At 39.3% G+C, this 23550-nt stretch overlaps 1 protein-coding gene across 4 annotated transcripts in view; it reads right to left on the reverse strand.

Annotated features, from left to right (window-relative positions):
* The window catches only part of Btbd9 (BTB domain containing 9), a 438873-nt gene that overhangs the window by 125100 nt on the left and 290223 nt on the right, over window positions 1–23550 (reverse strand). For all 4 annotated transcript variants that reach the window (XM_021259885.2, XM_021259883.2, XM_021259886.2 and 1 more), the window contains exon 7: window positions 11987–12096. In XM_021259885.2, the coding sequence (XP_021115544.1) occupies window positions 11987–12096 (110 nt within the window). The remainder of the gene's footprint in view (window positions 1–11986; window positions 12097–23550) is intronic.

The following is a 23550-nucleotide window of genomic DNA, read 5'->3' on the forward strand; positions in this document are numbered from 1 at the left end:
TAGATAGTGTTGGTACAAAGCACATGTCTCAAGTGAAATAAAATCAGTTTTGTGCAGCATTTTTACTGTTCTGGTAGGAACCAAATTCATATACATGTATCAGCTACCAAATGTGAATTGTGTAATTTTAGTGTTTCTACATATGAGATAAATGATACTACGTTTGCATTTTAAATTGCCATCAGCTAATATAAAAACCAACAGCAAAATTCATGCTAATAATTTAAAAGGTTAATTTTTCTTTACTTAGAATATTAAATAGCAAATAAAAATATGCAAAATCAAGATTGCAGAATAAAGTTTTAAAAAATGTTTTAATAATATTTTTTCCTGCTTTTGAAAAAGAGGTCCCATGTTTTCATTTTTCACTGTACCCCAAAAATTATGTAGCCAGCTCCTGGGGTGTTATAATGGGTACTTTTTATTGTGGTTCTGGGAAGATACTTATTTCAGGCTTTATTGGCAATGCCTGTGATTGAACCTGTTATACACTGGGTGATTACAGGGTTGTTACTGATATTAAAAGACTGAAAACACCCACATGTCTATCAAAGGAGACTGGTTAAATAAATTACAGGACCTCCATTCAACTGGTACTACACAAATAGAGAATGAGAAAATTCTACAAGTACTGGTTAGGAAAGATTTCTAGCACTGTTAATTGAAAAGAGATATGAGAACATGTGCTGTCTTTTTTTTAATAAAAAGGGAAGAAATAAGAATATACATTTGTAAAATCTACTCAAAATATTAAAGTACAAAGTACAAAGTTTGGGGGTGGACATGTAGCTCAATGGTAGAGTGCACATTAGTGAAGCCCTGGGTTCAATCACCCCACTGTGCCCAAATTACCAGGTTTTGGTTAGGGACTAGGCCAACAAAAATTAGACCACACATCCCCTTAATCATCACAATCTTTTTCAATAAAGCCAGAAAAACACTTTTCCCATTTACAAACTGCCTATTCATAATGGCAGCCTGAGGCAGAACAACGGCTCATGAGAAAGCAGTATTGCCATTCAAGAATAGGTTGTGCAAATCCCAGACACACTCAGCCACCTCATCTTCGACAAAGGAGCCTAACACCCTCACTGGAGGAAAGATACCCTCTTTAATAAATGGTGCTGGAAAAATTGGATTTCAGCCTGCCAAAGATCAAAACTAGACCCATATCTTTCACCGTGCACTAAACTAAAATCAAAGTGGATCAAAGACCTAAATATTAAAACAGAAACACTAAATTTGCTGGAAGATAAATTAGGTAGAACTCTTGAAGACACTGGCATAGGAAAAGACTTTATGAACAAAACCTCAGTAGCACAGGAACTATCACAGAGAATCAACAACTGGGATCTCATCTTATTAAAAAGCTTCTGCACTGCAAGAGAAACCACCAACAGAGCTAAGAGACAACCTACAATGTGGGAAAAAATTTTTTACCAGCTGTTCCTCAAAGGATGACTATCTGGAATATATAAAGAACTTAAAAAAATCAGACCCCTCAAATTTAAAGACCCAATCCAAAAATGGGCATCTCAAATGAACAGACCTTTCTCACATAAAGAAGTAAAAGCAGCCAATAAACATATGAAAAAAATGTTCAACATCACTGGTCATTCGAGAGATGCAAATAAAAACAATGCTGAGATCCTATCTCCCCCCAGAAAGAATGGCTGCTATCAAGAAATCAACCAATAACAAATGCTAGCAGGGGTGTGGGGAGTAAGGAACCTTTCTCCATTTGGAGTGCAGACTGGTGCAATCACTATGGAAATCAGTATGGAGACACCTCAAAAAACTAGGATTAGGCCCACTTGACCCAGCTATTCCCTCTGGGTGTCTTTCCAAAAGAATTAAAAGAATCATACCACACCGATATATGTGTTTATATTGTCCATGTTTATAGTGGCCCAGTTTGTAGTAGTTCAAACTTGGAAACAGCCCAGTTGCCCATGGATTAGAGATAAAGAAGGATAAAAGAAGGTGTGTGTGTGTTTTAAAATAAAAATGGAGTACTACTCAGCCATAAAGAATGGTAAACTAGAGACATTTATAGCTAAATGGATGTACATTGAGGCCATGCTCTTAAGTAAAATAAATAGGCCAGATGTGTAAATAACAAATAGTTTCTCTGGTGTGAGAAACTGAAAGTGTAAATAAGTATCGAAATGTATAATAGATAATATGAAATAGGAAGAAAAGATTTAAAGGGGAGGAAGTGGGAGGAGTAGGGGAAAGGAAAAATGGGAAAGGAAAAAATATGAGAAAAGGAAAAAAATGGAAACAAAGTCTTTGAAAATAGGGAGGGATAAAAGGGTTGAAGGGAGGGGAGGGAAATGGGGAAAAATAAGAACCAAGATACATCATGTAAGGGTACAAATTCCCAATGATGAATGTCATCATACTGTACACCTAAAATGTACCAATAAACTTAAAAAAAAATAGGTTGTGCATACACATTTACCTGGGGACACACATAGCTATATTTGCAAATCCCTGATATAAAAAAGGAATATACGAGTTCAGAAAATTTAATTCTATAACATATAAGAGCAAATTCTATAAAATAAGAGCTGTGAAAACTTTTTTCAGGCAGTCTTTATTTACCGATGAAACAAGTGGAGAGGCTAACAAAAGGGTATCTATGTACACAACCACCCGCACTCAGTACTGAAAACCCTGCAGGATTGTGTGAAAGTCACTTTCAAACCATTACCCTGAACTGCCCCCCAGCAAGAATTGTATCATAATCTTGTTTGAGAACATGGGAGCTATAGAAGGCAGACAAACAAGTATTATTGTGGGTTATTTATGGAATTTTTGCAAAACTGAAGATTTAGTGTGTGTGGGGGGGGGGGGTTGTCTCCTACAAGGGAAAAGTGAAAGACACAGCAATTATAGCTCCTTCTCCACCTTCCCCAGAGCAGGCTGCCCACTGGAAGGACTCTGGCTGTGGAGCAGGTCGGAGACAAACCTTGGCACATGCTGACCATATCGGGTTCCACCCAGTGCTTCCACCTTCTTCCCCATCGCAAGGACTTTCCTCATTTGTCCCGCCATTGGGACAACACCGTTCCCTGACACCATTCCTGGGAGCAGGGTGGCCTGCCTTCCTGACAGCGTTCCAAAGGCATTTGCTGAAATGTCCCAATGTAGGACTTACTTTACGATGTTGTCACCATCTGTTTAAATCTCTCTCCTCTGTTAGCTCACCTGATCCTCCAAGGCAGAAGCCCCACCCATGTTTCTTTCTCTCCCCAGTACCCAAGATACACTTGGCAGCCTCTGAATAAATGTCTGCTTAATGCCAAGTAATTTACAGTAGCAAAAGGAGTTAAGTGATGATTACAACCAGCCGGAATGTCTGATTAGAGAAACTAGCTTGGGAAAGGAACGGCCTCCTGGTCTGGCCCAGGAGTGACTCACCAAGGCCATCAGAGAAAACCGCGCCCATTAAGGCCCAAGCAGGAAGTTTGCTTCCTGCCACAGTCTGACACCTTCACACATAATGAATTCCCCCAATCCCAAATCTGTTTCTGCTGCAGTGGGCCCTTATTTTTCTGAACAGAATTATAAAGCAGAGCCATATTATAGTCTATAGTTCAGCAGATGCCAAGGGCCCTTCACATCCCAGATTTTCAACTCTACTTTCTCAGAAATCTTACAGCATCCTAAACATGTTGCTACAATTGCAAGTACTTTAAATGAAAGTCACAACCATGGACCACCTATTTCTACTTCCTGCCTTTAGTACCTTGGCGGGAAGTAAGTATCACTGGTGTCTTTCTGTTGCTATGTAAATTAGCACTTTTGTTATGGTCTGTAAACTTTACTAAATTCTTCAAAGCTCAGTTCAAAACATCATCCTTCATGAACTCACCAGACAAGAAAATATGTTGGGTGTAACTAAATACTACATGCCAACTAAATATTTAACATTTTCCCATGTTCTGGGCCTTTGGTTGTTCTCCACACCTTGCCAATGTGCTTGTCTGGGTACTCTGAGTCAGAGGGTAGTTTTCCTGTTGGAAGAAGTCCTTTTTGAAGGAATCTGACTGCCACTACCCTAGGCTGACCTGAGGCCACTCTAAACCTCTGCCTCCCCTTGCTGTGCTTTTGCACTTGCTAAGGATGTATAAGCATGCGTTAATAAGGGCCAGGAAGCATGGCTGCACCCCATAACTTCCATCATTATTCAGCCCTGCTATTGACAGTGACCATTACTCCCCGGACTTTCTCAAGGCATGTCCTTGGGAGGGAGCCACAAGTCCCTTTCACAGCCTGTATGAGAGTAAACAGGTCTGGTCCCAGTGCCAGGGCAGTCCCCCTTAGGTTTGTTCTGAAGTAAACCTGTCCTATTGAGCTCATACCTTTGGTTTTTTTCCTCCTTTTTCCTAACACCTTTCATACTGATGTCTTTCTATCTTGTGACAGTCCATAGCTCCTAGCCTCCCCTTACCAGCCTGGCTTCTGTTTCTGCTAACATTAGAAGCCGGACTGGAAGACAGAAGAAAGGAAGGAAGAACATGTTTTGTTCTATGCTTCTGGTAGTAATGATGGGCCCTGGGATTCCTCTCCAAATAGCACTTTTTCAAGGGTGGTGGCAGTCAGGAGCGTCCCATAGCTTCAGCCCCAGTTCCTGCACTTATGCTGTCTATTTTGGATGATTTAGGCCAAATGCTAATAAAAACTAGGAAAAGAGGCCACCAGTCTTTCTGGCCCTATCCTGCCAGAGAGACACAGGGTAGTACAGAATGGCCTAAAAGTAATAACAGGATCTTATTCCCATTCTCTGTGCAGAATTTTGACCCTAGAGCTCCACGCTCTAGTAAAGTATCCCTTAAGCAGAGCAGCAGAGCCAAGGATGGAGGACTTGTGAGAGCTTGTATCTTCCAAAAGATCCAGAAGACTTTAAGGGAAACCAGATTGCTATAATGCTGAACACCACATTCCAGTACCAGTGTACTGTTTACTGCTCCCCAGGTGCTCTCTATTCATCCAGAAGACTCGTAAGAAGACAAGCGCTATTTAAAAAAGAAAAAAATCCAAATGTCTCTTAAACATATGAAATGGTGTTCAATTTCTCTCATAAGCAAAATATAGTTAAAACTGCACTGAGATACCATTTCTTACCAACCAAACTGGCAAAAATCCAAAAGCTTGATCATATGCTCCACTGGCAAGACCATAGGGAAAGTCATTACAATGCTGGTATAGATTTTGAAATGGCATCATCTGTACGAAGATGAGTTGGTAATATCTAGCAAAATGACATGTGTATTGACCCTCTGATTATGCAACCCCTCAGATATACTGGCAAAAGTGAGAAAAGATTTATGCACAAGGCAATAGCACTATTTGTAGGAGCAGAAGACTGAAAACAACCCAGATGTTCATCAATAGAGAACTGGTGAAATAAACTATGGTATATCTACATTGAGTATCATGTAATTATAAAAAGGAATAAATAATATCTTTCTATACAGCTAGCACCACAGTGTTAAGTATAGAAAAACAAGGTGAAAAATTTTATATAATATATAATATGTTGCTAATTATTTAAGAAGGTTGGGAGGATAAAAATTTATTACACACATACTTAAATATAAATGTTTTTAAGTGGAAAGATAACAAAAAACCTAAAGAGGGAAAAGAGATTACTTATAAAGACAGAGGAAAGAAAAACAGAAGCTTGATTTCTCTGAATTTAGTTCTTTTGTAAATTTGATTTTGAAATTATGTATTTCACACTAGCTATAAGACAATTTTTTTTTTTTTTTGCAGAACCCAGCATTGAACTCAGGACCTTGTGCTTACCAGGCAGGCGCTGGTGCCACTGAGCTAAACCTCTGGCCTGACAAATTTTTTTATTTTTAAAATTTTTAAAAAACTAGGACATTTATTGTGTGACTAATCACTGAAATTCCCATGACGAACTGGATGCTGCAACAATTGCCCTCTTGAGCTTTGGTGCTAACCCTTGGAATTCATGCTGAATCTATGACATGCAATTTTTAAGTTCCTCTGATTCAACCAACCGGTCCCTGTTGTATTTTCTCTTTCAGCTTTGGCTTCCAGTTATACTTTTCTTGGGGTTGGGGGGGAAGGGGGTGATCCTGGTGACTGAACCCATGGCTTTCACATTGAGCTGTACCTTGAGCACTTTTTTTTTTTTGGTACCGGAGATCGAACTCAGGACCTTGCGCTTGCAAGGCAGGCAGCGGCACCACTGAGCTAAATCCTCGGCCTCCTTGAGCACTTTTTATTTTTTGAGGCAGGTTCTTGTTAAGTCACTAAATTGCCCAGACAAGGCTCAAACCTGCAATTCACCTGCCTCGGTCTTCCAGAGTGCTGGGATTACATGTATGCGCCACCACCCCTGGCTTCAATGATATTTTCTCTTTTGTTTGGCAGGGCAGTCACATTTGCCACAGGTGGACTTCTGAAGGTGATAAGCCTTAGGGCAATCATAGCGGCACAACATGTTCCCTTTTTCACCTTGCTTTGGCCACAGAGACCAAAGAGCTAAAACAAAAAAAAATTTGTTAAAGCAATCCCTAGATCCCGAAAGCAAAGTGGCACAAATGAACCTAACTGTATATATACTGACATGGTAAGCCACACAAGGAATTATTTCAAAAAATTTTAAAGCAGCCATTTTACAGTACTTTTCTAGAGCAGGATATACCCTAAGGACAAAAAAATTAATTGTAAAAATCTTAAACTAGTTTCAGCAATCATACAGTTCATCAATAGTTTTTATATTATTGTTCAAAGAATGTTTTGTATTATTCCACTGTATCACTGGTAATGAAGACTTTTAGGATGGAGAAAAGGAAATGAAAGATCAAAAGGTTAAACAAAAACTTTGTTATGCCGAATGTGAATCAGAAGTTTCAAGATATATTCAAAATACATTTTGTCTATTAAATATATGCATATAAATAAATAAGTCCATTTATTACCTGCTTCTGCATACTTGAAAGACATCGTGACAGAGTAGGATCATCTATTGTGTCTACACTGAAGTTTCCAAATATTTTCCACTAAACACAAAGTGGGTTTTGTTTGTTTCCCCAGTAATGAGAATTGTATCTGAGGGCTTTGCACTGACCTACATCCACAGCCCTTTTTATGTTTTGAGACAGGGTCTCCCTAAATTGCCTAAATTGGTCTCAAACTTGCAATCCTCTTGCCTTGGCCTGCCAGAGTGCTGTGGTTACAAGCCTGTGCTATCGCTCCCAGCCAAAACTAGGCTTTCTTGAAGAAATGACTGATTCTGGATCAAGGCCAAGAAATACATAAGACAAACCTAGTGCATCTTGTCATGCAAGAAATCAAAGAGCTATTTGAGGACTATTGAAGTTATGTCAAAAGGACTCAAAACCAATTTGAAGAAGCTAAAGACAATTTGAAGATCAATAAAATAATTGCAAGTGTTTAAAGAATGTCGAATGTGCTTAAATCTATAAATTCAAAATGATATGCATCCACTTCCTCCTAAGAAACTTCACAAACAACCTTTTGTTTACCTTTGGGGAATGCTAGGGAATTGGTAAATAAAAGAAAATAATACAATATTTATCCTTCTTTTCCTGGACAAACTGCCTCACAATTACCAAATGACTCTTCAGGGAAATTTCCTTTTTGCAGCTATCAAGTGAAGAAAGAATAAAAGAATTAGAATACAACCACTGTGAAATCACAGATCACAAAATGATGGATCTAGAAAATAATCATCATTGGATGTGAACATCCAAGAGAGACGACCAGAGCTTTGTTATGCTTCTTGATAGACACATAACCACTACCTATGATGGAACATTATTATAAAAACACAATGGCTGGATCTGACTTACCTTCTAATTCCCAAGTTACAAGAAATGCAAAGGATGAATATACCACATATTAACACGAGAATTCAATGACAAAAAATACAGGCTGTCAGAACCTCTGTGGAATAAAAATCTAGTTTCTTCAACAAATTAAAAAATTATTTTTGGAAAAAGAGACATATAGGGAACCTATAGTTTTAAAGAAATTTAAGAGTCATAATAGCTATTGCCATAGATAGTCCTTATCTGAGTTCTGATTTTTCTTTCTTTTTTTTTTGGTGGTGCTGGGAATTGAACTCAGGGTCTTGTGAATGTTAGGCAAATGCTCTACCACTGAGATACATCCCCAGCTCTACTTCTTTTTCCTTTATAAATTCTGATTTTTAACCACTTATAAAACATGAACTCTCTCATTCCAGACTTTGAAACAATTAGGGAAATTTCAACAATGACTGGGTATTTAATACTCTTTAGGAATTATTATTCAATATTAGGGAATACAGTAGTATTATTATTATGGCTTCAAAAAGAAAACCTTACTTTTAGAGCTACAGTATATAATAAAATTTTTATGGGTGAAATAAGATGTCTTGGATTGGCTCCAAAATAATCTGATGGGGAGGAAGTAGGTCACATAGATAAAATTAGGTTGTTGTGAGGTGACAGCTCTTGAAGATAGTGATGGGGAACTATTCTCTCTATGTATATACCTAATAAGACTTTCAAAGAAATGAATGTAAAATTGGATTAAATAAAAAGGAAGATCTGGCAAACATTACGAAAAAATAGGACTCAGCAAACCCTATACATGTATCAAAAAGTGCAGTGGCAAGGCAAACAAATGCATGGTTTGGGAGGCTGAAAGCTTATAAAATGGCAGTCACTCTGCTCTAATCACTCCTTCCACGCCTCACTGTTAAAACAGGGTTTCCTCCCAATGCCTTCTGATCCGGAAGAGACAGTCATTACAGGCCCACCCTTGGGGAGAGAACATATCTGGACAAGATCCGGAAGCAGCTACCAAACGAGCAGGGGCTGTGGTGTAGCAGCAGCAAAGGTGGGCGTGAGGTTGAACTGGGGGCTGTTGCCAAGGAGATACGAACCTGAGGCTTTCAGAGCTTCCCTGGGAGTCTCTGCAAGTGAGGCAGCACAAGGGGACATGCTGTCACCAACAATGGCAAAGAAACCCTTTGGTGGGAAAAGACTAAAATCTCATATAGTTGATGCAATTGCTTCTACTCGTGTCATTTCCTGTCATCACTGAGCTAAATTTTAAGCAGTAACATTAAAATCTGATTTAAAAAAACACAAATACTTTAAATGCCCTATAGGAGAATAATTAGAGGAGCCTGAACTATGAAAGGAAGACCAGGGACAAATTCTGAATCCAGAAACAAAATTAGGCTTTGATTCCTACTAGTTATTCATGATATTATTTTAGTTCTACTTTTTTTTTCCTACCATGAAAATCCAGAGTTTATATCCATAGTTCTCAAGGGGAGAGTGCACATTTCTTAGGATATAAGGAGTAAGAAGTAGCAGTCTACAACTTAAAAATAACTCTGAGCTGGGTCTGACAGTTTGTGCCTGCAGTTCCAGCTACTTGGGAGGCTGAGGCAGGAAGATCACTGGAATCCAAGAGTCAGAGCCTAGCCCAGGAAACACAGGGAGGTCTTGTCTTACAACATAATAGTAATAATAACAACAGTGAATCTGACAACACTATGCCCTCACTAAAGGACCATTCCTTTCTGGGAGGCCCCTGTAAGGTGGCTGAGGTCTATACATTGCTAAAATGTACCTGAGATAATCAAAACAGAAAGCTGGCCATTATTATTTCACACTCTGCTGTAAGCTAAGCAAAGCAAAGCAGCAATGTCAGACAGGATAAAGAGATGCCCCATCCTCCCACGCGCTCACACCACCTCCTGGGCTGCTGCCATGAGCAGCTCCAAACTGTGAAGAGGGTCCTGAGGAGGGCTGGAGGGTCCCACTGCAGGCCATCTGCTGGCAAGTGCACACACAGCTGCCTCCCTGAACCACTGTGCCCATCCGGGTGAGGGACGATGACAGGCAGATGATTGCAGAGCTACAGTCAAACTTGTGAGCATCACAGAAAAGGGCTTGAAGAAAAGCGCTCAATCACCAAAACCACCAAAAACAAAAACACTTCTTGCATCTGTGCAATCTTCTTTCATTGCTCGACATATATGAGACTACTATGGCTTCTAATGTTAATGATGCTGACTATTTCAACTGCACAAAGCACACAGAGCAGCAGCAGCCTCCCTCCCTGCAACTCCTACCGAGTTTCATTCTTGTGATGGCCTCTCACACTCGATTGGCCTGTTTCTTTGATAATTACAACATGCAGTCACTTTTCTTCCTCCAACAAAAAGGACCATTTTCTATGCACCATGTTCCAAAACTGTAGCGCATGGGCCTGAAATAAGTACCTCACTGCTACACATCTTATGAATAGGAAGGATCCCTGTGTGTGTGTGTGTTTGTAGTACGGGGTATGGAACCTAGGGCCTTCTCACTGAGCAACATCCCCAGTCCCTTTTTAATTTTTGAGATAGGGTCTCACTATGTCACCAAGGTGCCCAGGCTGGGTTCAAAGTTGTGTTTCTCCTGCCTTGGCTTCCCAGAGTGCTGGGGTTACAGGCGTGAACCATCATGCCCAGCTAAGGATCTTGGCTTCTAAGCTCCTTGTCAGTGATACTTCTCCTCACTGCATAATCACGTACACAGTGAAGTCTCTGGTCTGCAGAAGAACCTGGGTAGCAGAAAAACAATGGCCCTCCCCACTGCCCTCTGTTGACACAAATCTTTACAGACCCAGGATATGGTAATACCATGTAACGCTTCAACTTGTTAACTTTCAAATTACTTAAAGAAATAAAAATTAAAATTTATATTTAATAATGAAAATTAGATCTAACAAAGTTAAAACCAAAACAATTATGTAGGTTGGCCTCTAAAAACTCTCTACACATTGGAAAAACTTACACTTCTGACATTACCCTCCCAAATATCCATAAGAAAAGGATTATGATTAGGACACAGCAGGTATTAAGACTATTTAGGCTATGACTATTCAAAGAATTAGTAAATCTTTTTGAATTACTCATCTTTCCCATTCTAGTCACTACCATGTTTTTAGGACATAAGGACACCTGTGCTAACAGGGAGAGGACTTAAGATGGATGAGAGAACTGTGTTTTGTAAAGGCACAGGATTTTATTTTAGATACTGCAAGGCAGGGGCCTCTTGTCACCCCCATTTGAACATATGGAGGCACTTTTCAAAGCAAGCAACAGAAAAGACACAGATTCAAGGATCTCATCAGCTTAACTTTGCAGGTCAGGTGCATGACAAAAAAAAAAAAAGGAATTAGTAGTCTAGAGGGAAAAGCCTCTTATGTTATCTTGAACATTAAGACCTGGGGTGGATTTTACCCAATGCCTAGCTAGGCATCACCAAATCAAAACCCAAACCAAATACAACAGAAAACAAAACAAGCAAAGACCTAATCCAAGATTTAAAATACCCTTTGGAAAGATCAGCCAGACAGCATTTCCCACCAACTAACTTGAGTTTTGCAGTGAGAGTTCAGTCACTCTGGTCTTATTTAAATTATAGGCAGGTGCTTTCTTAAGGTAAACTTGGCTAGGCAGGGCAAATATGGACTGATATAGTCCTGAAAAAAAAAAAGAATCCCACAGCTCAGCATACCACTCATATGAAATCAAAAGCCAACATTCCTTCACAGCCTTGGAAAGTCTGAGCATCCGATCAATATCTGACTTCCTCCACAACCTCACCTACCATTAAATATAGAAAAGCCTTTGGTATGAAAGGCTTCGCCTGGCTATCAAGAGCATTCCTTACCTTGTAAATCTGAATGGATCACTAAAAATAGTTTCAATTCTTAACCACTGGTATAATATTTATATTCTTTTAAGTTTACTGGAATTATTTTGACTGCTTCTAATAATGTAAGCCATCCACTCTGTCACTCATCCATAAGGCATTCAAATCAACTATAACCCTTGGAGCTGATTAAGATGAATTAATAGAATAACAAAATATTTGAAGATAAAACATCTAAGTAGGTATATATACCAAAATGTAATTGTAATACTCACCTATCAGCCCCTTCTCCAAAGTGAAGATTTTGTTTGTAAACATGCACTCAAAAGCCACAATGTGAAAAATCTTGTTCACTGTGTTGTGAGTCCCAACTATTCGAATATACCTGAGGGTAAAAGGAAAAGGAAATCCATTGGACACGAACTCCACCACAACCAATCCATTTAAACATACAGAGCACCAGAACATGGACTAATGGAGACCTTAAGTTTGACTTCAGGCCAGGTTATCTGATTTTAGGCTGGCTCCAATTGAGCCTCGAAGAATCACAGCAAAATCAGGGAGATATCATTCCCCAGAGAATTCAGTAAATCTTAGATTTAAATTCACCTAGAAAATCATACTAGGTACTTTTCGGTTCAACCTCTGAATGTCAGTACAAGTCCACGTCCTTGAGGCATTTACACTGGAGAATAACAAACAGCTTCTGCCCTTGCCTCATGGTATCTGTGCGCATGTGCACAAACAGGCAAAACCAAATGCTTTCCAACTCAATGAAAGGTCTTGTCCATTGGAGACAAGTGCATGAAATCAATATTGCTTTCCTCTTTAACAGGAAAAATCCACAGAAACTACTGAAAACCACCCACTGTGTCTTTTGTTTCAGTATTGCCCTAAATCCTTATTAGGAAGTTAATCCTACATACTTATGCCGCCCCTGCCCCTGACTGCTGGGAAGTCCTCTCCTGGCCAGAGGAAATGATCTGCAGACAGCCCAGCCTGCCCTGCACCTCCCTCCTGGCTACCCAGACCTGGCATCTGCACCCAGTGCAGCTTCGCCAGGCAGGTCTTGAGCACCTTGGCCTGTTCACCCCAACTCCCGGGAGGCTTCATCTCTGACAAACAAGTGTTAACCTCAGTGCAACTTGCTCTCTTAGCTCTCCAAAGGGACCGACAGTTCGCAGGTTAATGAACAAACTTATTCTTCTGAGTGCCACATAATTCCATGGGGAATATTACACACACACACACACACACACACACACACACACACACACAGAGTCTACTGGAATGCAAAGGAAGGAACCAAGAAAAATAACTAGATTAACTGATAATGCACTTTCAAATTATGAACTATGCACTCTGAAGGACGGGGCATATTAAATGAACAGATTTCAATTAGGACATGACAGACTGGCAATGTCTTAGTAAAATCCTCCTTCTTGTGTAAAACAACTTCTGATTTAGACATGATATAATTTTACTTCTGAGTTAATCGCCATTCACTAATTCAGTAATTTTCTTATATTTCTCATCATTCTGAGTTAACTGTATAATGTAAAAGCCGATTTTAAAAATTCACATTAAGGAGACTATATTTAGGGTTTCTGTACCATGGGCTATTTTCCCTCCTGTTTCTTCAAGCCTGAGTCTCACAGCATTCCCTGTGCACCTCATTTAGCCATCTGCTCCCTGACATGAGCTGATCACTCATCTTCAGAACCAATATTAATGCTGTCTCCTGGACTGGCTGCTCAGTGTGCTCAAACTCACTGCGGCAAGACAACTCTTCCTGTGTGAAGAATCAGGGCTATGGTTACTCACACCAAAGCCCCCTGGTTAAGCAGGAGGTGGGCCCTGATCTCTCTGGCCCTCAAGGCAAGCAGAAGGTACTGATTTTATGTGGGTTCACTTAAAGTAAGTTCTGAATGGTCTGAGTAGTATCGAGTGTGTTGTCTTTCATTGCTGGCAGTGACAATCTTCCTAGTGCTTTCTGGAAAGGAAAGGGTGTGTTAAACCTGGCACCTTGGCCTGAATGTAATTTTGTCCATTTCCTCAAACCCACAGGAACTCAACTAGCGTAGCATTTTCAACCACACATGGCCGTGGCAGCCTGAGTGCTGCCGTCTGCAACCTTGGAGGGAAGTGGTTTGGTGGAATTTGATCAGATCGATTTCCTGGTCCCTAGGTCCAGTCTCCACCCAGGCAAGGACAGCTCTCCTACTGTGCACAGTATAGAAAAGCCAGGAAGTGACTGAAGGGCTTTTTCTCCATGGTGGTTCTTAAGCTTAAATATAGTCCTGGCTGACTTAAGGGGATGCCGCAAAGTTCGTGACTTCCCTTTCTTTCTTTTTAAAATATTCTACACAGTCAGGATTTCCAAGGTCAGATAACAGTCATTTCCCAAATTTCACCATGGTACAAATCTCTGGAATGGGAGAAAACATGCAACCTGCCCTCCCCTTTGCATTCTCCCAATTTCCATTTATAAGCAATTGAAAATAAGAAGTTGTACTGGCACACATTTTACAGTCTTAACGATACTGTTTGTGATAATAAACAAAATAATATATGGCTAGAAAAGCACTGAGAGATGCCTCCAGATAAAAAGTTCCTTATAAATGAAGATAACGTTATCTCTGCTGCATAATCCTGAGGTCAAATTGGCAATTCACCACTGTACATCACACTTCTTGATTAGCCTGCTATTTGTAATGCTCATAACAAGTTTAATTATTCTAGTTTTATAATACTTTCTAAGTTTCTATAAAATTATAGCATAATTCACAAAAATGGGGATGAAGTCCTTACTCCAATATACATTTTAAAATATGTTAATGTCATAAAAAAATCCATGCTCCTTTTGCTCAAATAAGAAGTTGTAAATATCCTGGGCTTTTTACTAAAGATCTAGACTTGAAATGGCAAATCGCTTCACCTAATAGCCTAACAGTGATGACTGGTGGCTGTGCCTAGAACTCTACATTAAGAACTTTGAGGGGCCATCCAGCTCAGGGAAGCAGAGCCCTGACCCCTGAGCAATGCTGGGGTGCAGTGGGCAGCACAGACACCATCCTTGATTATGAGCTTATTTCCTGAGTGGGACTCACGACAGAGCATCCCAAAGGTAGAGGGTTATTGCTACCCGAGTTACTGGAAATCTGAGGAACAGGAGAGTCTCCTCTCTCTTTTCACCTTTTTAGAAAATCAAACCAAGACTTGGTCCTAACACCTAAATGGGAGAAACAGATACCACATTTTCCCTGTCACAAGAGATCCTGAATAACAAACAAGTTAAGTGTAAGATTTACAGTATTTACTTCTTTTCTTTTCAGCACCGTCTCTCCAGGGCACAGTCAGACTCTGGTTTAACCTAGTAATGAAGGCAGAGGCAGCTAGTGACTTCTCCAGTGTGTAGCGGGACACTGCTGAAACTCTTAACAGGTACCCTTTGTTCTGCTGTGGTCCTCAACAGCAGCTCAGTCAGTTGGAAGATAATTAAAACTTAAATGGTGCTGGGGAAGGCAGATAGGCAACAGATCGGCCAGTTCTGAGGATGATGAATGCTGTCCACATGAGCCCCAGTGTAGCAGTCTGTTTCTAACACTCTCCTCCCTTCCCTATGTTAGCTGTCTTCAAGTAGGTGACAGAGTCTGGATCCTGAACACAGTTCAGAACAGGATGTTTCAATTCCAAAGGCTGTCGGAGCGTGAGACTCTGGGTGAAAGAATCTGTCTTCTTTAATAAGATGGGCCAGAACCCTCCAAGGCTAACGCTGAAAGGCACTGCAGAGTTTTGGAACAGTGTGGGTTTTGAATCCAACCGAACGGACTTGTGGCCCAACTCCACCACTTAATTAGGAGTGTGTGTGGGGGGGGGGATGTTTTAAAACCTTTTTGAATCTTAGTTTCCTCTTCTATAAAAATGATGTTAATAATATAAACTTTACAGGGTATTTAAATGAGTTAGGTATTTAAAAATACCTAAGGGACAAGAACTCAAAGAGTAGACTGCTGGATGCAAAATTTCTTGGATTGGACTTTGAGCATACTGGCTGTCCAGGAGTGCATTCCCGAGGGTGGGTGCTAATGTGGTGGTGCATGCATTAGGAAGCAGGACAAGAAGCCGACTTCAGCAGGTCTCAACCTTCATCATAAGGCACCAGTGTAGGCACTGCAGGCCACAGAGTACAAGATACACTCAGAAAGTAGGTTTCCTGGCTGTATGGTTTTCCTGCTTTGATCTTATAGGCTTTAAAAAGCGTTCTTTAGGGCCCGGGATTTAGCTCAGTGTCTTCGCCGCCTGCCTTGCAAGCGCAAGGACCCGAGTTCGATCCCCGGTACCAAAAAAAAAAAAAGCGTTCTTTACCTGTCTCAGCTATGTATGAGGAAGGAAAGGCAGAATCTCTTGCCTACATTTGAACTTGCAATTTGAAGTCCTTCCCCACCTGCCTAAGCTTCCATCCTTAGCAGAGAAGGTGAAACCTAGAGAGACTGGTCAGGGCCATGAGGTGCACTGGGACATAAGCACCAGAGGGTTTCTTCTTTGTGCAAACTCTGGAAATTAAGAGTTTTAATTTATCAAGAAAAACAGGGTTTCCTTATAGAGAGACATCACAAAACTGTGACCTAAAGACACTTTGCTTTAGAGCTTTCATTGCATTCCCTACCTATTCTGGAAAGATACACATTTCTCTAATGAATCCACCTTTGCATCATTTCTTATTCAGGCTGCTATCAGAGTTAATGTTTAAGTCACACACGTCTTTAACATACTAAAGAAAGTATAGAAAAATACCTACTTGTACATTTCTACCTTAAACTTCTGGTTTCCTCTAGTCCTTAGTTCTGGTGGGCCACATGTCTGAGTACTAAGATAATCCTTAGCCTTTGCTTCAGTTATGTACTGTTCTGTACTGTGCACATTTTATTACAAGATAAAATTGAATTTAGTAAGAAATATTTAAATGAGCTCTTAAGGGATCAACTAAAGCCAAATGCCATCAGAATTCTACTTGGTAAACAATTTTGTTCTCAAATTCAACTTTATGTTCTTGGGTTAAACAAAGACTATCGAAAATTAGAGTCAGTATAGGACTGGTACACAAGAAAGGGTCCTTAACATTTTGGCTCTTCTTCCAAGTAGCCATGGAGAACTCTGAGGAGAAAAACTGTTCTCTGCTGTGGCCAGAGACTGTCACCTAAAGAGGACTTTAGCTACAGCATTTACTGGAGATTTAGGACCATCTGGGGTTGGAGTCACCATTTCTAAGTCTTCCTGTTTGACCTTTCCCTTCAGAGAGATACTGACAATGTATATAAATAATTCTCTTGGCCAAGAAGTGGGTAATATTGGTGGGTTTCCTCAGTACAGTATTTTCTCCTAGTTCTGGGCATAATGTTAGTACACTTATAATCAAACCACAGACTAGAGGAGGAGTGACTTCAAGCCTTGTTGCTAAGGCAGCAAGTGGAAAACAGTTTGCTGACAGAATGACAAAAAGCTTCTAGAAAAAGCATGTTGCAACAGAAGATTTGTTACTCTTAGAAAACCTTCCCTCCAGCGGATCTGTAGAGCTATAGATTCTCGTCTACTGACTTCAGCAAAGGGCCCCTGCAGCATGTGCTTATTTGGGAGAGGAAGAACTATGGAAAGGTTAAACACTGTGTGCAGTTAGCCTAAGCAGAGGCTACTGTCTCAGAGAGCAGCCCAAACCAGTGCTGCCTGGTCATTAGCCCTGCAGAGGAAGCAGCCGTATTCCAGCACCTGCACTGTTCAACCTGAAGGGCAGACAAACGAAAAGTCATCTTGTTTCAGAGAAAACTGATGCTATGTAGAATCAAGTATAGGAAGGGAATAAGATGGGTAAAAATAATCACTAGGATATCAGAACCCAGTGCTCCCCAAAATAAAAAGCCATTCTAATCCCAGAGATGAGGAGGAGTTGTTGTTGCTGTTGTTTGGGGGTGGGGGGGGTGATTGCTGAATACCGAGTTTTTCCTTCCTCAAAATGTCCAAAGTCTAACACCTGTCATAATATCCTTTCACTTATAAAATTGTATTTGGCGTTAATATCACAAAATAACTTAAAGTATTTACATAAATCATATGAAAATGACATAGACTGTAAGATTTATTTAATTCATTTAAATTTTCTGCTCTCATATTTATCAGTCAATAGCCCTTATTACAGGTACCATAGGTAAATCTGCCATTAATCAAGATTCAGTAAACATTTAGTAGATACAAGAAATTATGCTAGGCCTTGTAAGGAATGGACAGAATTACAGGACATAAACCTCAATCGAAAGAAGGTTATAGTGCAGTTAGGAAGGCAAGACTAAAACACATCATACTATATGACTTTGAACAGAAAGTCCAAAGAAAGATCTGAGTTCTAGTTAGAGCTTCCTAATGCATTAAATATAAAATCTGGGGTAAGTTCCTTAATTTCTCTCAGCTTCAGGCTTCACAATGATAGTGCTGGTACAGGAAAAGGCTGGAAGAGCATATGGCAGCTTAATCTTAAACACTGAATCTAGCAATGGGAACTTTAAAAGTCTACCCTGGAGACTCCCTTCTCTTACTTCAAAAACAAACAAAACAAATGTGACCAAAGGAGAAGTAATTCTCTTCTATTCCCTACTCCAGTGATCAATGATTCATCCAACAAATATTAACTGAACATTTACTAGATATATGGAGCAGCTGGGGCTGGGATAATGGATTGAACACAGACAAAATCTCTTTCCCATGGAACTTACATTTAAAGTCAGGAGACAAACAACAAATAAAAAAAATCAAACAACTGCCTATTGTTTAGTAGGTGATCTATTTAGCACAGACCTTTAAGAGAAACTTGCCAAAATGAAAGCATCAACAGTTATAAAACCTATCTCACAGAATAAAAGACAGGTCAAATGTGAAAGCACAACTAGTTCTAAGAACATAGCTAAATTACTCTGAGATGTAAACATAGTACGCCTATTGCAAAAAATTAATTATATAGATTTGTTAGGATCTAGAAAGATGAACTGATTTGAATTTCATGGGAAAAATATTTATTTCATAGTCTAATTTTCTTTCCTTTTTTCCTTTTTTCAGATTGTAATTTTTAGGGAATTATAATGAGAGACAGAGATGATGTATATATAATGAAAAACGAATATCAGAGGGAGGAAGGAAAAAGAAAAGAGAGACGCAAGGGAGGAGGACACACAGAGAGGGAAAGAAGTGGAGAGAAAGACAGAAAAAGTGAGTATGAATAAACCAATCCCTTCTCTCATCTTATGTGCTAATGTGAACAAATTCCTGCAGGGGAACAATGTTAACCAACTTTATTACTCAATAAAACATTCAAAACCAAACAAAGTATATTTTAAGAAAAGAACTAAATTACCAAAAGTTCAACATTTGCATTTTTTCATTAACTTTTCCCCTAGCCAAAGATGCTGGAGGCAAGGGAGAGAATTTCCCTAGTTTCATCTTTAAAATAGTGGCATTATCTTTTTCAGTTTATCCAATAGGCTGAGCATTTCCACGAGTGTAGAAAAATGAGTCTAATGAAACTGTGCACTAGAGAAAAAGCAGGAAAAAATCAGATTTGTTAGTTTCCCTATGAATCTGTAATAACTCATGTGGTGACTGTGATCTGTAACACACCTAGTTTGGGATAGTGGTGGGGAAGGAAAGTTTCTCTTTTCTTTAAAAGATACCACTTATTGCAACAGAATTTTGAGGGCTGAAGGAATGATGTTTCCTTTCCTTTTTCTTTTAGAATAGAGGACTAAATAAAGAATTGAGGCAAATAGAAAAAAAAATTTGCCCCAATCTGAAGATAAATCTAAAAACCCTACTAGGAATGTAAACATCCTGAGAAATAAGACAGAAGTTGCCACGAACATCTAAAAAACAGGAGTGAAAACACAGTATCAATCTAAGAGTAATAAAGAGAGCACGGAAAGGAAGAAACTACAGCCTTTACTCCAGACTCTTGAGAAATAGCACTGGAATTAATAAAAGAGCCAACAACTTTGAACCCCTTGGATGTATAAGCTCTGCAGGGCTTGTTTCCTTTCACAGAAACCCATACCCTGAACAACAATGGGTCACAGAGGAAATTAAAAAAGAAATTAGACACCTTCTACAATTAAATGATAATGCCAATACAACATACAGGAATCTATGGGACACAATGAAAGCAGTTCTACAAGGGAAATTCTTAGCAGTGAATGTCCATACCAGGAAAACAGACCAACCTCAAATAAACAACCTAATGCTGAAACTTAAGCTCCTAGAAAAAGAAGAGGAAGATAAACCTAAAGCTCCTACAAGGAAGGAAATTATAAAAATCAGAGCAGAAATCAATGCAATGGAGACTAAGAAAATGATACAAGAAAATCAACGAATCGAAGAGTTGGTTTTTTTAAAGAATAAATAAAACTGTTAAACCCTTAGCTAACCTTACCAAGAAAAGGAAAGAAAAGGCTCACATTCATGAAATTAGGAATGAAAAAGGTTAAGTCACAACAGATCCAGCAAAAATCCAGAGGATCATCAATACATACTTCAAGAACCTGTACTCTAATAAAATGGAAAAGACAGAAGAAATGGACAGATTCCTAGATACATATGAATTACCAAAGTTGAACGAGGAAGATATAAAAATTCTAAACACCCCAATTACAATCAGTGAAATTAGAAACATAATTTAAAATATACCAACAAAGAAAAGCCCAGGTCCTGATGGCTTCATTGCTGAATTCTGTAAGACATTTAGAGAAGAACTATTGCTACTACTCTTTAAACTCCTCAATGAAATTGAAAGGGAGGCAATACTTCCAAATTCATTCCTGGAAGCAAGTGATACTTTGATTCCAAAAGCAGACAAAGATCAACCAAAAAAGAGAACAACAGGCCAATCTCCCTAATGAACACAAATGCAAAAATCCTCAATAAGACACTAGCAAACTGCACACAGAGGGTCATCAAGAAGATCATACACCTGACCAAGTATGATTTATCTCGGGGATGCAAGGACGGTTCAACATTCATAAATCAATAAATGTAATATACTATATTAACAGAGTCAAGGACAAAAACCATATGATCAAGGGTGGAGGGGGTGAAGGGAGGGCAGGGGAAGGGGAAAAAAATAAGAACCAAGATACTCATGTAATGCTACAAGATCTCAATGATGTATGTAACTGTATTTTATGCCTAAAATGTACCAATAAACTTAATGGGGGGAAAAACACCATATGATCATCTCAATAGATGCAGAGAAAGCATTTGACAAAATCCAACATGCATTTGTGATTAAAAAACCCTGCAAAAAGTTGGCATAGACGATCTCTACCACAATCTGATAAAAGCCATCTTGAAAAACCAGCAGCCAATATCATACTAAATGGTCAAAAACTGAAAACCTTTACACTAAAATCAGGAACAACAAGGATGTCCACTATCACCACTCCTGTTCAATATAGTCTTGGAAACATTAGCCACAGCAATTAGACAAGAGAAAGAAATAAAAGAATAAAGATAGGAAATGAAGAAGTCAAATTCTCATTATTTGCAGATGACATGACATTCTACATAGAAGACCCCAAAAACTCCACCAAAAGTCTTCTAGACTTAATAACCAAATTCGGTCAAGTAGCTGGTTACAAGGTCAACACACAAAAATCAATAGCCTTCCTCTACACCAATGACAGACTCACTGAGAGAGAAATAGGGCAAATAATTCCTTTCACAATAGTATCCAAAAAGCTGAAATACCTAGTAATCATCCTAATGAAAGAAATCAAAGACCTCTTCTCTGAAAATTCTGGCACTCTGAAAAGACAGATTGAAGATGATATCAGAAAATGGAGAGACATCCCCTGCTCCTGGGTAGGAAGGATTAATATAGTGAAAATGGCCATACTTCCAAAACTGCTATATAGATTTAATGCAATCCCAATTGAGATCCCAGCAGCATACTTCATGGACCTTGAGAAAACAATCCAAAAATTCATTTGGAACAAGAAGAGACCCAGAATAGCAAAAGCAATTCTAGGTAACAGAGACATGGCAGGGGGTATCACAATCCCCAACCTACAACTACACTACAAAGCTACTATGATAAAAACAGCGTGGTATTGGCAAAGAAACAGACCTGACCAGTGGAACAGATTAGAAGACGCAGAAACAACACCAGACACACTCGGCCATCTCATCTTTGATACAGGAGCCAAACATCCTCACTGGAGGAAAGATAGCCTCTTTAATAAATGGTGCTAGAGAAATTGGGCTTCAGCTTGCCAAAGATTAAAACTAGACCTATATCTCTCACCATGCACTCAACTAAAATCAAAATGGATTAAAGATCTAAACATTAAAATAGAAACTCTGAACCAGTTGGAACAAAGGTTAGGTAGAACTCTTGAAGACATCGGTGTAGGAAAAGATTTTATGAACAAAACTTCAGTTGCCCGTGAACTAGCACAAACAATCAACAAATGGGATCTCTTCTTATTAAAAGGCTTCTGCACAGCAAGAGAAACCACCAGCAGTGTGAAGAGATAACCCACAATGTGGGAAAAAATCTTCACCTGCTCTTCCTCAGACAAAGGTCTACTATCTGGAATCTATAAAGAACTTAAAAAGATCAGACCTCCCAAATTTACAGACCCAATCCGAAAATGGGCATTTGAAATGAACAGATATTTCTCAGACAAGTAAGTAGAAATAGCAAATAAATACATGAAAAAATGTTCAACATTATTCGACAGGTGCAAATGAAAACAACGCTGAGATTCCACTTCACTCCAGAAAGAATGGCTGCTATCATGAAATCCACCAATAACAAATGCTGGCGGGGCTGTGGGGAAAGAGGAACCTTGCTCCACTGCTGGTGGGAGTGCAGACTGGTGCAACCACTGTGGAAATCAGTATGGAGATACCTCAAAGAGCTAGGACTGGAAGTCCCATTTGACCCTGCTATTCCACTGCTGGGGATCTTCCCCAAAGAATTAAAAGAATCATATTACAGTGATATATGTGCGGCCATGTTCACAGCAGCGCAGTTTGTAATAGCTAAAACTTGGAAACAGCCCAAATGCCCATCAACTGGAGACTGGATAAAGAAAATGTGGGTTTTTTTATAAAATGGAGTACTACTCAGCCATCAAAAATGAGAAATTAGAGACATTTACAGCTAAGTGGATGCACATTGATGCAATACTCTTAAGTGAAATAAATAGGACACACATGTGTAAATACTGAATAGTTTCTCTGGTGTGAGAAACTGAAAGTGTAAATAAGGACTAAATGTATAATAGGTCATGTGAAATAGGAAGAAAAGGGGCAAAGGGGAAGGAAGTGGGAGGGGTAGGGGAAAGGATAGAAGGGAATGGGATTAATATGAGAAAATGGAAAAGTAGGAACAAAATCTTTGTAAATAGGGAGGAATGGAGGGTTTGAAGGGAGGGCTGGGCAAGGGTGAAAAATAAGAACCAAGAGAGACTATGTAAAGGTGCAAATTTGCAATGATGAATGTCATTATACTGTATACCTAAAATGTACCAATGATTAGAATGAATAATCGATAATGTAAAATAGGAAGAAAAGGTCAAAGGGGCAGGGGTAGTGGGAGGGGCAGGGGAAAGGAAAGAAGGGAAAGGAAAAATGCTGAAAAATGGAAAAAATGGAAATAAAGTCTTTGTAAATAGGGAAGGGTGGAGGGGGTGAAGGGAGGGCTAGGAATGGGGAAAAAATAACCAAGATGCATCATGTAAAGGTATAATTCCCAATGAGAAATGTAATTGTGTTGTATACCTACAGTGTACCAATAAAA

Source organism: Heterocephalus glaber, unplaced genomic scaffold (genome assembly GCF_053883595.1).
Source record: "Heterocephalus glaber isolate CG9 unplaced genomic scaffold, H.glaber_assembly_v1.0 deba00001497, whole genome shotgun sequence".
NCBI classification, from domain to species: Eukaryota; Metazoa; Chordata; class Mammalia; order Rodentia; family Bathyergidae; genus Heterocephalus; species Heterocephalus glaber.